At 34.2% G+C, this 14,102-nt stretch overlaps 1 protein-coding gene across 7 annotated transcripts in view; it reads left to right on the plus strand.

Annotated features, from left to right (window-relative positions):
* DLG1 (discs large MAGUK scaffold protein 1) overlaps nt 1-13,096 on the plus strand; it is a 270,885-nt gene extending 257,789 nt beyond the window's left edge. For all 7 annotated transcript variants that reach the window (XM_060150350.1, XM_060150351.1, XM_060150347.1 and 4 more), the window contains 2 exons: nt 10,229-10,320; nt 11,250-13,096. In XM_060150350.1, coding sequence (XP_060006333.1) covers nt 10,229-10,320; nt 11,250-11,356 — 199 coding nt within the window. In that variant the 3' untranslated portion in view covers nt 11,357-13,096. The remainder of the gene's footprint in view (nt 1-10,228; nt 10,321-11,249) is intronic.
* The last annotated feature ends 1,006 nt before the right edge of the window (nt 13,097-14,102 follow it).

The raw sequence follows: 14,102 nt of genomic DNA on the forward strand, positions 1-14,102 counted from the left end.
TTACCCTTCTTGCATCTCAATTCCTTTATCTGTAAAATGCAGGTAATAATAGTATATCCACTCAGAGGGTTGTTGTGAGGATTAAATAAGCACTCGATATTAACTATCATAATCATCAACGTTAATATACTAAAGTATAAAGTAACATATGTTAGAATTTTTAAGTTTAAATAGTCACATGTGTCCAGTACCTACTTAATTGGGCAGTGCAGCTCTGGGTAACCATTAAGAGAATAAAATAATGCATAAATATTTACCTAATAGAGGACAAAAAATAGAATTTAAATAAATATTAAAAGAAGAGAGGAATGAGCAAATAGAAACATAGTATAGGTGAGGCAAAAGGATACAGATAGTAAGATAGTATAAATTAACCCAAATGTTTCATTAATTAAATTCTAGACTAAATGGTCCAATTAAAATACAAAAATTGGCAGAATAGAGGAATGAGAAATAAATAACTATATGTTGCTTTTGTAGAAAAGGAAAAGAATCTTTACCTTCTATTCCTCCAGGTTCTCAGCTGGGCCTCTGTAACAAAAGACAGATGAACAAGAGAAAAGCATGCAAATTTATTTAAGTTTTACATGACATAGGACCCTTCATAAGAAAATGAAAACCCAAAGAAATGGTTAAACCTGAACATTTTTATACTAGGTTAGATGAGGGGAGAGTGATGGGAAAATGTGATAGGACCAGACGATATGACTTAAGGGTAGTAAACTAATGGAAACTTAGTAAGGCTTGTTCATTCAAATTCTTCTCAGCTTCCCTCCATCATCAGAGATAAGGATGGTCCTTTTCTTCAGGTATAGGGAGGTCACCTCTCACAGGAGGGTCTTACTGACCTGCTTCAGGGGAAGGTCAGAGAGTCCTTCCTGTACCTGTCATTTTTCAAATTCCTTCAAGCCAAGGTACCATATTTTGGGATAGTGTGCTATAAAACCCATCAATTATATGTTGCTTTCATAAGACATACCTTAATTATTAGTCTATGGAAGGGCTGAAAGAGAATAGAAAAAAGGGATATACCATACAAACAGTAAATAAATTCAGCTGGTTTATACTACTTTCAAAGTATACTCTAAGGTAAGAAGTATTACTAGAGATAAAGAGGAACATTCATAGAAGTTAAAGGTTCACTCCATTACGAAGATATATTTATACATTTGTTTTGCACTTTTAGTAGCACAGTCTCAAAATATCTAAAGCACAAATTAACAGCTATATAGGAAAAATAATAATTCTACAGTCATAGTGGGCGAACGTAACAAAAGAATCACAAAGTAATAGAATAAGAAAACAGACAAATAAAAAAATAAATAAGGATATACAACAACACAAATTAGAAACTTTACCTAACTGACATACATAGACCACTGCACTCAACATCTGCAAAAGTTACAGCTTGATTTCAAGTGCACTTAAAATAATTACCAAAACTAATTATATGCTAAGCCACAGATTTCAAATGATTAAAAACAAATATCTCTGAGCATGATGAAATTAGAGTAGAAATGAATAATTAAAAGATCACTGGAAAATCCCCAAATATTTGGAAATTCTGTGGATCAAAGAATAAGTCACTCCATAAGTTAATAAATGTTTTGAACTCAATGGTAACAAAATTGTCAAGTAAATAAATTTGGAGGATGTAGTAGCCTAGAAAACAAACATATGGTAGAGAGGATTAACAAATCAAAAATGTTTTCTTTGAAAAAACTATTAATAAGAAATATCAAGGAAAGAAAATTTTAAAGGCATAAATAACATCAAGAATGAAAATGGGAATATCACTAAACATCCAGTGGACATTAAAAATGTTAACACAGGCAACCCAGTAGAAAAATGAGCAAAGGACTTAGGCACTTCACAAGAGGATCCAAATAGTTAATAAACATTTTAGATAATGCTTAATCATGGAAATGCAAGTTAAAACCACAAGGTCATATGTTATACTAAAATAGCTAAAATGAAAAAATACCAAATGTTGGCAAGGATGTGGAAAAACTGAAGCTCATAACACTGATAGGAGTGTAAATTGGTACATCCACATTGGTAAACTTGTTTACAGTATCTCCTAAAGCTGAACATACACATAACTTAGGACCCAAAAGTCTCATTCCTAGATATATTCTCAACAGAAATTTTACGTATGTTTACCAAAGAAATGTACTAGATTAGTTGGAAATACTATACTAAATAACTAAGAACTTGAAACTATCCAAATACCCATCAAAGCCTACATAAATATGACATATTCACACAAAATGAAATATTCTACAGTAATGAAAATGAGCAATCTCCAACTACACGCAAAAGTATAGATAGAAGAATCTCACAAACATAATTTGAGTAAAAAAAAATTCAGACCTAAAAGTATATATACTCCATGATCCCAAATTTAATCATTGCTTATAGAAATCAAATAGAGGTTACTCTTTGAGAGTAGGTTGGTGACTGGAGTGAAGACACTCAGATACTTAGGTGCTGATGTAATGTTCTCTATCTCAGTCTAGGTACCAGATATACAGGTAAGCGTAAGTTGCTGCAAACTCATCAAGATATATATTTATGATATTTCTGTTCTATGTTTGAAAGTTATGCTTTAAAAAAATCTGAAGAAATAGAAAAGGAAAAAAAGAAATAGAAAATCTAGACCTGTACTCCTAAAGAACTTGACTTTGTTATGAAAAGCCTTCCCACAAATAAAAGAGCCAAAAGGACTTACTGAATTCTATCAAAAGCTAAGAAATAATACCAGTCTTATAAAGATTCTTCAACTAATTTTATGGGCATTAATTTAATACCAAAACCTGTGAACGATTTCACAGGAAATGAAAGTGACAAACCAGTCTTACCATGAATATAGATACAGAAATCCTTACCAAAATATGAGCAATTTGAATCCAACAATTTTTTTAATAAGATAAAATACAACAGCCAAGTTGGGTTTATTTAAGGAATGCAAGGCTAGGTTAACATTTAAGATTAATCAGTGATAGAGCTAGAGAGAAGATGGAATAGGAAGCACCAGGAATCTATCTCCCCACCTAGACAACAGTTGGACTTGCAGAATCTGTCTGATGTTGACCCTTGAACATCACAGTTTTGAACTGCATGGGTCTACTTAAACATGGATTTTTTTCAGTAGTAAATATTTCAGTACTACTCAATCTGCGGTTGATTGTGGATGCGGAACCATGGATACAGAGGAACCAAGCATATGGAGGGCCAACTGTTGAGTTATACATGGATTTTCAACTGCATGGAGGGTTGGTTGGCACCCCTAACCCTGACATTGTTCAAGGGTCAACTGTATTTTGGAACTCAGGAATTCATTGAAGGCTTGCAGCTTCTAGGGGATGGTTTGAACTGTCAAATTTGATTTATTTCACCTCTTACCATGGTAGCAACTACCCATTTCCCCACCTTCAGCCCCCTAGCAGGTAGCCATGCACTCATTCCTTGAGCAGCTTACATAAAGTTTGTGGAGCCAAGGTGGGGAATAAGGACCTTGTCCTCCAAACACTGGGGAATCTGTGCTCAGATAGCTGATTCCTGCTTCTAATTGTGGAGGTGCAGACACAGAAGCAGGAAGCCATTGTTGCAAACCCCACTGCCACTGTTGCAGGGCCCCACCTCTCAGGCTGAAGTGACTTCTAGAGAGTTAAGGGGCTGGTGCCTTTTTTTCCCCTCTTTCACGTTTTCTTTTTCCCATTTGGGAGTCAGACTAGGATGTTCACATATACAGGAGTATTCAGAAAGTCAACACACATGCCCAGGGAAAGGCACAGGCTCAGAAAAGATCTGAGAAGACCTTACGTGTATACCTCAGGCTAATCCCTGGCATGGAGACATCCTATAACAATTTAAAACAAACAAAAAACCCTAAAGGAAAGAGAATTTTACCTCTAGCATTATCACATTATAAGATTCCAATGTCCAGTATTCAACAGAAATTTATAAGGCATACAAAGAAAGAAGAAAGTATGACCTATTCAAAGGGAAAAAAATAAATCAATAGAAACTGTCCCTGAAAAAGACCTAATGGCAGATATACTAGACAAAGACTTTAAGACAGCTGTCTTAAAGTTTCTCAGCAAACTCAAAGAAGATGTGGGAAAAAGTCAAGGAAACAATGTGTGAACCAAATGGAAACATCAATAAAGAGGTAAGAAACCAAAAGGAAATTCTGGAGCTGAAAAGTACAAAAACTGAAATGAAAATTTTCATTCAAATTTTTGAATGAAAATTTCATTCAAACAGGGATTCAAACACAGATTTGAGCAGGCAGGAACAAAGATTCGTCAAACTTGAAGAATGGAAATTATCAAGGCTATGAACAGAAAGAGAAAAGACTGAAGAAAAGTGAACAGATCCTAAGGAACCTGTGAGATACCATCAATCGGAAGAACATATGCATCTGGGAGTCCCAGTATTAGAAGAAAGAGAGAAAAGGCAGAGAGAATATTTGAAAAAATAATGGCTGAAATCGTCCCAAACTTGATGAGAGACATGAATATAAACATCCAAAAAGCTCAACAATCTTTAAATAAAATGAAGTCAAAGAGACCCACATTGAAACACATTTTAATCAAACTATCAAGAGACAGAGACAGAATTTTGAAAGCAGCAAGAGAGAAGTGAATTACCACATACGGAAGTCCTTATTTCCAATAATTTATGTAAGTGGACTAAACTGTCCAATCAAAAGACAAAGATGGGCAAACTGGATAAAACACATGCAATCCAAAGACACAAACAAGTTGAGAAAGTAAAAGAGATATTCTATTCAAATAGTAACCAAAAGAGATCAGGAGTAGCTATACCAATATCAGACAAAGTAGACTTTAAATTGAAAAAGGTTATATATGACAAGAAGGACATTGTATATTAATTAAAGTTTCAGTATGGCAAGAAGATATAACAATCATAAACAGTTATGTACCTAATAACAGATCATCAAAATATATGAAGGAAAAACTGACACAATTGAAGGGAGAAACAGCTCTACAATAATAGTTGGAGACTTCAGTACACCACTCAAAATAATGGATAGAACAACCAGACAGAAGATACATAAGGAAATAGAGGGCTTAAACAACACAATAAACCAGATAGACGTAACAAACATGCAGAACACTCCAGCCAGTAATAACAGAATACACGTTCTTAAGTGCACATGGGACATTTGCCCGGGAAGACCATATGTTAGGCCACAAAAGTTGATTCTTCAAAGAGATCAAGAAAAATGACAAACCTTTAGGCAGACAGACAAAGGCAAAATAAGACTGAAACTAAACTCTGAAATGAACGTAGGGACATTACTACTGATTATACAGAAATAAAAAGGATTCTGAGAGTATTATGAACAATTGGGCACCAAAAATATGGGTAACCTAGGTGGACAAATTGCTAGAAACATAAAACCTACCAAGACTAAATCACAAAGAAATAGAAAATCTGAATATACCTGTAACTATAGTAAGTTTTGTATACATATAACTTATACACCCTATATTAAGAAAATTGAATCAGTAGTCAGAAACTCCCAACAAAGAAATACTCTGGATCTGATGGCTTCCCTGGTGCATTATAACAAACATTTAAAAGAAGAACTAACACCAATCCCTCCTAACTCATTCTGTGTGACCAGCATTACCCTGATACAAAAGCCATACAAAGAAACTACAAGAAGGGCTTCCCTGGTGGCACAGTGGTTGAGGATCTGCCTGCTAATGCAGGGGACACAGGTTTGAGCCCTGGTCTGGGAGGATCCCACATGCCGCAGAGCAACTAGGCCCATGAGCCACAACTACTGAGCCTGCGCGTCTGGAGCCTGTGCTCCGCAACAAGAGAGGCTGCGATAGTGAGAGGCCCGCGCACTGTGATGAAGAGTGGCCCCGCTTGCCACAACTGGAGAAAACCCTGGCACAGAAACAAAGACCCAACACAGCAAAAATAAATTAATTAATTAATAAACTCCTACCCCCAACATCTTCTTTAAAAAAAAAAAAAAACCACAAGAAAACTGTAGACCAATATCCCTTATTAACATTGATGTAAAAATCCTCAACAAAATATTAGCAAACAATTCACCAACATATTAAGAGAATTATACACCATGAGCAAGTGGGATTTATTCCTGGAATGCAAGGATGTTTCAACATGTGAAAATGGATCATTGTAATAAACCACATCCACAAAATGAAGGGGGAAATCACATGATCATCAACTGATGTAGAAAAAGCATTTGACAGTATTCAGCACCCTTTCATGATAAAAACATTCAACAAAATAAGAATAGAAGGAAACTATCTCAACATAATAAAAGCCATTTATGAAAAACTGACAGCAAACATCATTCTCAATGGTGAAAGACTGAAGGCTTTTCTTCTAAGATCAGGAATAAGGCAAGGATGCCTGCTTTCACCACTTCTATTTAATGTAGAACTAGAAGTTGTATCCAGAGGAATTAAGCAAGAAAATAAAAGCCATCCAAATTGGTAAGGAAGAAGCAAAATTATCTCTGTTTGCAGATGATATGATCTTATCTGTAGAAAACCATAAAGACTCCACACAAAAGCCATTAGAACTAATAAATACAGCAAAGTAGAAGTATGCAAAGTCAACATACAAAAATCAGTTACATTTCCATACATAAACGATGAACAGTCTCAAAAGGAAGTTACAAAAACAATTTTATTTACAATAGCATCAAAAAGAATAAAATACTTAGGAATTAACCAAGTAGGTGAAAGACTTGTACAATGAAAACTGTAGAACAGGGCTTCCCTGGTGGCGCAGTGGTTGAGTGTCCGCCTGCCGATGCAGGGGACACGGGTTCGGTCTGGGAGTATCCCACATGACGCGGAGCAGCTGGGCCCGTGAGCCATGGCCACTGAGCCTACGCGTCCGGAGCCTGTGCTCCGCAACGGGAGAGGCCACAACAGTGAGAGGCCCACGTACCACAAAAAAAAAAAAAAAAAAAAAAAACTATAGAACATTGCTGAAAGAAATTAAGATATAAATAAGTAGAAACACATTCCATGTTCATGGATTGGAACACTTAATATTGTTAAAATGTCAGTACCACCCAAAGTGACCTACACATTCAATGCAATGCCTATCAAAATCCCAGTGACATTTTTGCAAAAATAGAAAAATCCATACTAAAATTCATATAGGATCTTGAGGAACCCCCAAATAGCGAAAACAATCTTTAAAAACGAACAAAAAAATGGAAGACTTATACTTCCTGATTTCAAATTTTATTGCAAACTACAGAAATCAAAATGCTGTGGTACTGGCATAAAAACAGAGATAAAAGACCAGGGGGAAGAAATGGTCAGTTGATTTTTGACAAGGATGCAAGACCATTCAATGAGGAAAGGACAGTCTGTTCAACAAATGGTGCTAGGAAAACTGCATGTCCACATACAGAAGAATGAAGTTGGATCCTTACCTAACACCACATACAAAAGTCAACTAAAAATGGATCAAGGACCTAAATGTAAGAAAATAAAACTCTTAGAAGGAAACAGGACGAAAGCTTCGTAACACTGGATTTGGCAATGATTTCATAGATATGGCACCAAAGACACAGGTAACAAAAGAAAAAAAGGAAGGTTAGACTTTGTGAATATTTTAAAACTTTTTATATCAAACGACACTATCCACAGAATAAAAAGGCAACCCACAGAATGGGAGAAAGTATCTGTAAGTCATATGTCTGATAACAGATTAATATCCAGAATATATAGAAAACTAAAACTCAACAACAACAAAAAACTTGATTCAAAAATGGACACAAGACTTGAACAGACATTTCTCCAAAAAAGATAAACAAATGGCCAATAAGCACGTGAATAGATACCTATCATCACGAATCGCTAGGGAAATGCAAATCAAAACTACAATGACATACCACCTCACACCCATTAGGATGGCTACTGTCAAAAAAACAGAAAATAATTGCTGCCAAGGATGTGGAAAAACTGGAATTCTTGTGCACTGTTGGTGGGAATATAAAATGGTACAGTGGCTGTGGAAAATAGTTATGGCACTTCCTCAAAATACTAAAAATCATAATTACTATATGATCCTGCAATTCTACCTCTGAGTATATCCCCAAAAGTATTGAAAACAAGGTCTTAAAGAGATATTTGTACACCCATGTTCATGTTATCATTACTCACAATAGCTGAAACATGGAAGAAACTCAATGTCCATGGACAGATGAATGGTTAAGCAAAATATAGTATATGCACACAAAGGAAGGAAATTCTGCAATGTGTTACAACATGGATGAACCTTGCAGACATTATGCTAAGTGAAGTAAGCCAGTCACAAAAAGACAAATACTGTATGATTCCACTTATATGAGGCACCTAGAGTAGTCAGAATTATAGAGACAGAAAGAATGATGGTTGCCAGGGGCCAGGGGGAAGCAAGAGTGCAGAGTTATTTTTAATAGGTATAGAGTTTTGGTTTTACCAGATGAAATGAATTATAGGGATGGATGGTGGTGATGCTTGCATAGGTACTAATGCCACTGAAGTGTATACTTTAAAATGGCTAAAATGGTAACTTTTATATTGTGTATATTTTACCACAATTTTTAAAGTAATTTTTAAAGATCAGTGTAGTGTAAGACTCGCAGACATAGAAAACAAACGTGATTACCAAAGGGGACGGGGAGGGATGAAGTAGGAGTTTGGGATTAACAGATATACACTACTATACATAAAATGGATAAACACCAAGGACCTACTGTATAGCACAGGGAACTATATTCAGTATCTTGTATAACTTATAATGGAAGAGAATCTGAAAAAGAATATATATATATGAAAAGAATAGATATGTATATAACAGAAACACTTTGCTGTACACCTGAAACTAACAACATGGTAAATCAACTATACTTCAATTTTTTAAAAAATCAGTGTAGTGTACCGCATTAACAGATTTTACGGGGAATTCCCTGGCAGTCCAGTGGTTAGGACTCGGGACTTTCACTGTGATGGCCCAAGTTCAATCCCTGGTTGAGGAGCTAAGATTCCGCAAGCCGCACGGCACAGCCAAAAAAAAAAACCAGCTTTAGTATTAAAAAAAATGATCATTTTAATAAATGCAGAAAAAGCATTTGATAAAATTAACATCTATTCATGACAAAAATATCTTGTAAACTATGAATAGAAGGGAATTTCCTTAATCTGATGAAGGTCGTCTACAAAATACCAAAGCAAACATCATATTTGATGATGAAACATTGAAAGCTTTCCCTCTTAAGTTGGGAGCAAACTTCCATTTATCCATCATCCAGCTGTAACATTAATTATCAACTGTGACCAATCTCGTTTCATCTATCCCCCCACCTCCTTACCTCTCCACTCCAGATTATTTTGAAACAAACCGCAGACATTATATGATCTCATCTGTACATCTTTGTATATATTTGAAAGATAAAATTCTTTATTAAAAAACATCACTGTGATGTCACACTAAAACATATATACATTGATATGTATAAAATGGATAACTAATAAGAACCTGCTGTATAAAAAAAATACGTACACATTGTAGAAGGTCCAAGCAATATGAACAAGCATAAAGAAGAAAAAAAATCACTATGTCACACTAAAACAGTAATTCCTTGATATCATCAGTTCATGTTTTCTTGATTCATAAGTTTTGTTTAATTTTTTCAATTTGTTTGAATCAAGTTCCAAACAAGGTCTGTTTGTGACAGTTGGTTGTTAAGTCTTTTGATCTACAGATTCTCCCTTCATATCTTTCTCTTTTTTCTGTTTATTTGTTGAAGAAACCAACTCATTTATTCTGCAATTTTCCCCAGACTATATTTTGCTGATTGCCTTCTCATGGTATTATTTAATGTGTTCATGTATCCCCTTTACTATCTATAAATTGGTAAGTAGATCTGTAAGTCATATTTTAATATGAAATTTTCATCGAAGTCAAAACTGTCAAATTAATGCTTAGTTTTTTTGGCTGTCTTGAACTAATGCAAAAATGTGTTGAAACCCTTCTGTCATTCCAAGTAAAAAGCTACATAGTCAGTGACTGGATGTAGTTTTTAATGACATTAAGATTCTCAACAGAGCTCAACTTTTCATGATTTTATATATCTTCTCTCCTTTGTCATCCTTTTTCAAAAGTATTATAATGTAGTAATTACTAATTTCTAAATTTATTTGTATAGGGAAATGAATAAGCGTCTGACGGAAGAACAAGCCAGAAAGACGTTTGAGAGAGCCATGAAACTGGAACAAGAATTTACTGAACATTTCACAGGTTGGCATGATGTGTAGCAGTGCCCTTTATGGTAGAATTTTGCTTTGGAGCCATATGAACTCGCCCATTGAAATGGATTTTGAACTATGCCCACATTTACCAGTAGTAATAATAAGTGCTTAAGTTCCAGAATAATTCATCTAATCTAGGTTGCAGTGATGAGGAATCTTGAAATTTAGTGTTTCTTAGGTTGTCGATGAGGATAGCGTGTACAGAGGAAAACATTCAGACTTGACTTCTTCAGTGAAACTGACTTTTCTCTTATTCTTTATAAATTTTGATCTATTTTAAGATACTATTTGTTTAAAAAGAGAAGAATAGGTAGCAATTCCCAAATTCATTTTATTCTTTAAATTATTCCTTAGGTATCTTTGGATAGGTTTTTGTTGTTGTTTATTGTTTGTTTGAAATAATGATTAGCTTATATTTGGTGTTCATATTAAGTACCATTAAGTGTCATGGTGTTGTAACCCGTGTGTGTGTGTGTGTGTGTGTGTGTTTTTAAGGATTTTTAATAATTTCAGACTTACAGAAAAATCACAAGAATAGTACCAGCAATTCTCATATACCTGTATTCCACAAATGTTAACATTTTACCACATTTATAATTTTGCTGAAACATTTAAGAGTAAGTTGCAGACAAATGCTCTTTTGCCTCTAATTACTTCAGTGTCTATTTCCCAAATACACAAAACAAAGTAAAAAATCACCAAATCTTGCTTTCTGATAAATTTTTAAAATAAATTTTTTTCTATTTTAAAAATAAGAAAATTCATGAAATGAGCCCTGTCTAAGCAAACAATACATAGATGGTATCTCTTCCTGAATGAGTATTTCTAAGATATAGCTTCTGCTGTCTTACCAACAATTGTAATGGTGAAGATAGACAATTTTAATGGAGGTTTCTGATTTTGTTTCTATCATTACAGCTATTATACAGGGAGATACACTGGAAGACATTTACAACCAAGTGAAGCAGATCATAGAAGAACAGTCTGGTCCTTACATCTGGGTTCCAGCAAAAGAAAAGTTATGAGGACTGATGTTTTCTCTGTTTCTCTTTTCCAGTCTCATTTTCTCTGACACTTCTTTGCCCTTTCCTTCTGGAGTCTGTCTTCAATACTTCTTCCATGTTGAATCATATCCCACTCATCATGGTCTGCAGTTGCACTTATTTTTGACATCTTAGTGTCTCCTTCAAGTTGTAACATCTGTATTATTTTATCTCACTATTGGTTTGTGGCCATTTTTCACAAATGAAGATGGAATGGCCTGACCAGCTATTAATAGGATTTGGGGAGACGGGGAAATTGTGGTAAAATTCCTTAATGTTTAAGGGAAAGTAACTTTAAGAGATTTTCAGAGAAGCTTTATATACATTCTTTCCAAATTTCAATATAAATGAAAGAAAAGTGGTTTTAATCAATGATTTAGTAAACTTTGAGCAACAATGCACGCTTAACTTTAATAGCATGGTTTGGCCAACATATTAGCTCTCAAGTCCTTTTCTCAATTGACTTCTGTTATCAAAGCAAATATTTCATTACAGACAAATAAGGAAAATATGTTTTTTAATTTCAAAATTAATATCTGAGTTAACTTTAATAATTTCACAAGGGATATTCATATCTTCTTAAAGTCTTTTATTGTTTGAAGTTTTTTTTTTCCTCCCAGTAGATTTGCTAGGAATAACAATGTCTAAATGTTTTTAATCTACTTGTGCAACACTATTTATAGTGTCTTACAAAAGTTCATACATAATGATCATCACATTTTCTGAATTGAGGCCATGTTTAGGTGCTAGGGGAGTTTACCTTTTACACATAAGGTTGAGAAAATTTCATAGAGATAAATACAAAACAGACGTTACAGTGATGATGTAATCATTATGGCAGTGGGAAAGGAGTCCAATTCATAGTCTAAAATTTTAAATGCATTCTTAGGGGTCAGATTTTAATGAATATTTTACCCACAATAACTATTTTGTTATAATAAAATATATATATATAAATATATATATAACTTTCTTTAAACTCTGTAACTATGGGAATTATTTTCTTTACATAGTTGCACACACACAAACATATATATGTATATTTAAAATATATTTTTTTTCTTTTGCCACCTACTCTCTTGGTTTGGTTTTAAGTTAAATATTAATTGATTGGACTTTATCTTCCTTAATCGTGTGAAGTGAAAACAGGAGGATGGTGGTTGTGGAAAGAAGCCCTTAGGGAAATTAGGTTATACATAAAAACATGGGCATGTTCTCCTCTTTTCTATAAAAGTTTTCAAATGGTTCCTGGTTGGTTTTTTTGTGGGTTTTTTTTTTTTTCGGGGGGTGTTGGGTGTTGTTCCCGTTGTTCTTGTCATTGGGTTTGGATTTGGTCTCCACCTCTTTCCAGTTCTCCTTTCATTAATAGGCAAACAGGCAAAAACCTCATGTGTATGAGTGTTTTCCCCTCAGACTGTACACCTTTCATCTCTTGTAGCTGCTCTGCAGTAGAGTTGCACAGATCTTCATGGTGAGCAATTAAGAAATTTTAGTGAAAAGTAGATAACAATTTCAGAAATCAATTTCTCTGGTCTTTTATATTAATAATACTGTTTGGCTTCCCATTGCTTTTTTGGAGTTTATTAAATATGTGTTTTTGACAACCTCCTCATTACAGTTTCTTAAACAAATGAGTACTGGTTTGTAAAGAATTATCAACATTATCCATTCCATTTATGAGAAAGAGGAGAACAGCTAATAAACTTTATTGTAAAATCTGTATGTTAAATGTGTCTTGTATTCTGAAAGAAAAAATTATTTTACAAGCTAGCATTTTCTTGGAACAGGTTGGGGCATCACATGATTTGTAAACTGAATTCAAGAATCATTAGGCAACCTAATCATATTTCTTCTGTAGGTTTTGGAATTGAATATGTTAACACATTGAAATATATACCACAGCTGTTACATGCTAATATAATAAGTTGTTTCCAAGCATAAATAGATTAGGAGAAAACTATTGTAAAATGATCTCAAGAGCCTCAGAAATCATCTTATAGCAGGACCCCAGCATAAACCATTTTGAAGTATTTACTGGTCGAATGTTGTAAAATATCAAGAGGTTATAAAATGACACCATTTATGTGTTAAAATGTATATTACATTGCTTTCTGAATGTCCTTGTTAAGTGATTTTTTGTAAGAAGACACTTTTGTGCACCTTTCTAGATTGTATAGAATTATTAATAAAAGTACTAATTGTTTAGTACTACTATGCAACAGACACTTTAGTATCATTTAATTTTTCAAAAGAAGATAAGAATTACTGGCCGCACTATAAGGCTTAAGCAGAATCTCTTGGCCAAGATTACTTAGCTAGTAAATGACAGTGCTGGGTATTGGTATCGAAGTTTCTCTGTCCCAAGTTCTTTCTAATATACTATGCTGCCTCATTTTTCAGCTCCTACTGTGGAAGGCACTATGACTTAAATTATGTTATGTTACCGCCCCTTTACAGATAAAGATAGACTTAGATGAAGGTCCTTACCCAGAGTCTCATAGTAAGTAAGGACAGACCCACAGAACAAGTCATTCCCATCGCAGCTGGAAGGACTGTTTCGGGAAACAAGTCAGCCCAGCACTGTCATAGTGACATACAAGGAAAGAAACTCTTTAGAACCAAAAATGGAACACTATTCATTAGGGGGAAAAGTCCACTGTTCTAATACACAGGGAATAATACTATTTTGAATGTTTTATGAAATATTCCATATTTTTAATATGCTTCT

The sequence above is a fragment of the Lagenorhynchus albirostris genome, chromosome 5 (assembly GCF_949774975.1).
Source record: "Lagenorhynchus albirostris chromosome 5, mLagAlb1.1, whole genome shotgun sequence".
Lineage (NCBI taxonomy): Eukaryota > Metazoa > Chordata > Mammalia > Artiodactyla > Delphinidae > Lagenorhynchus > Lagenorhynchus albirostris.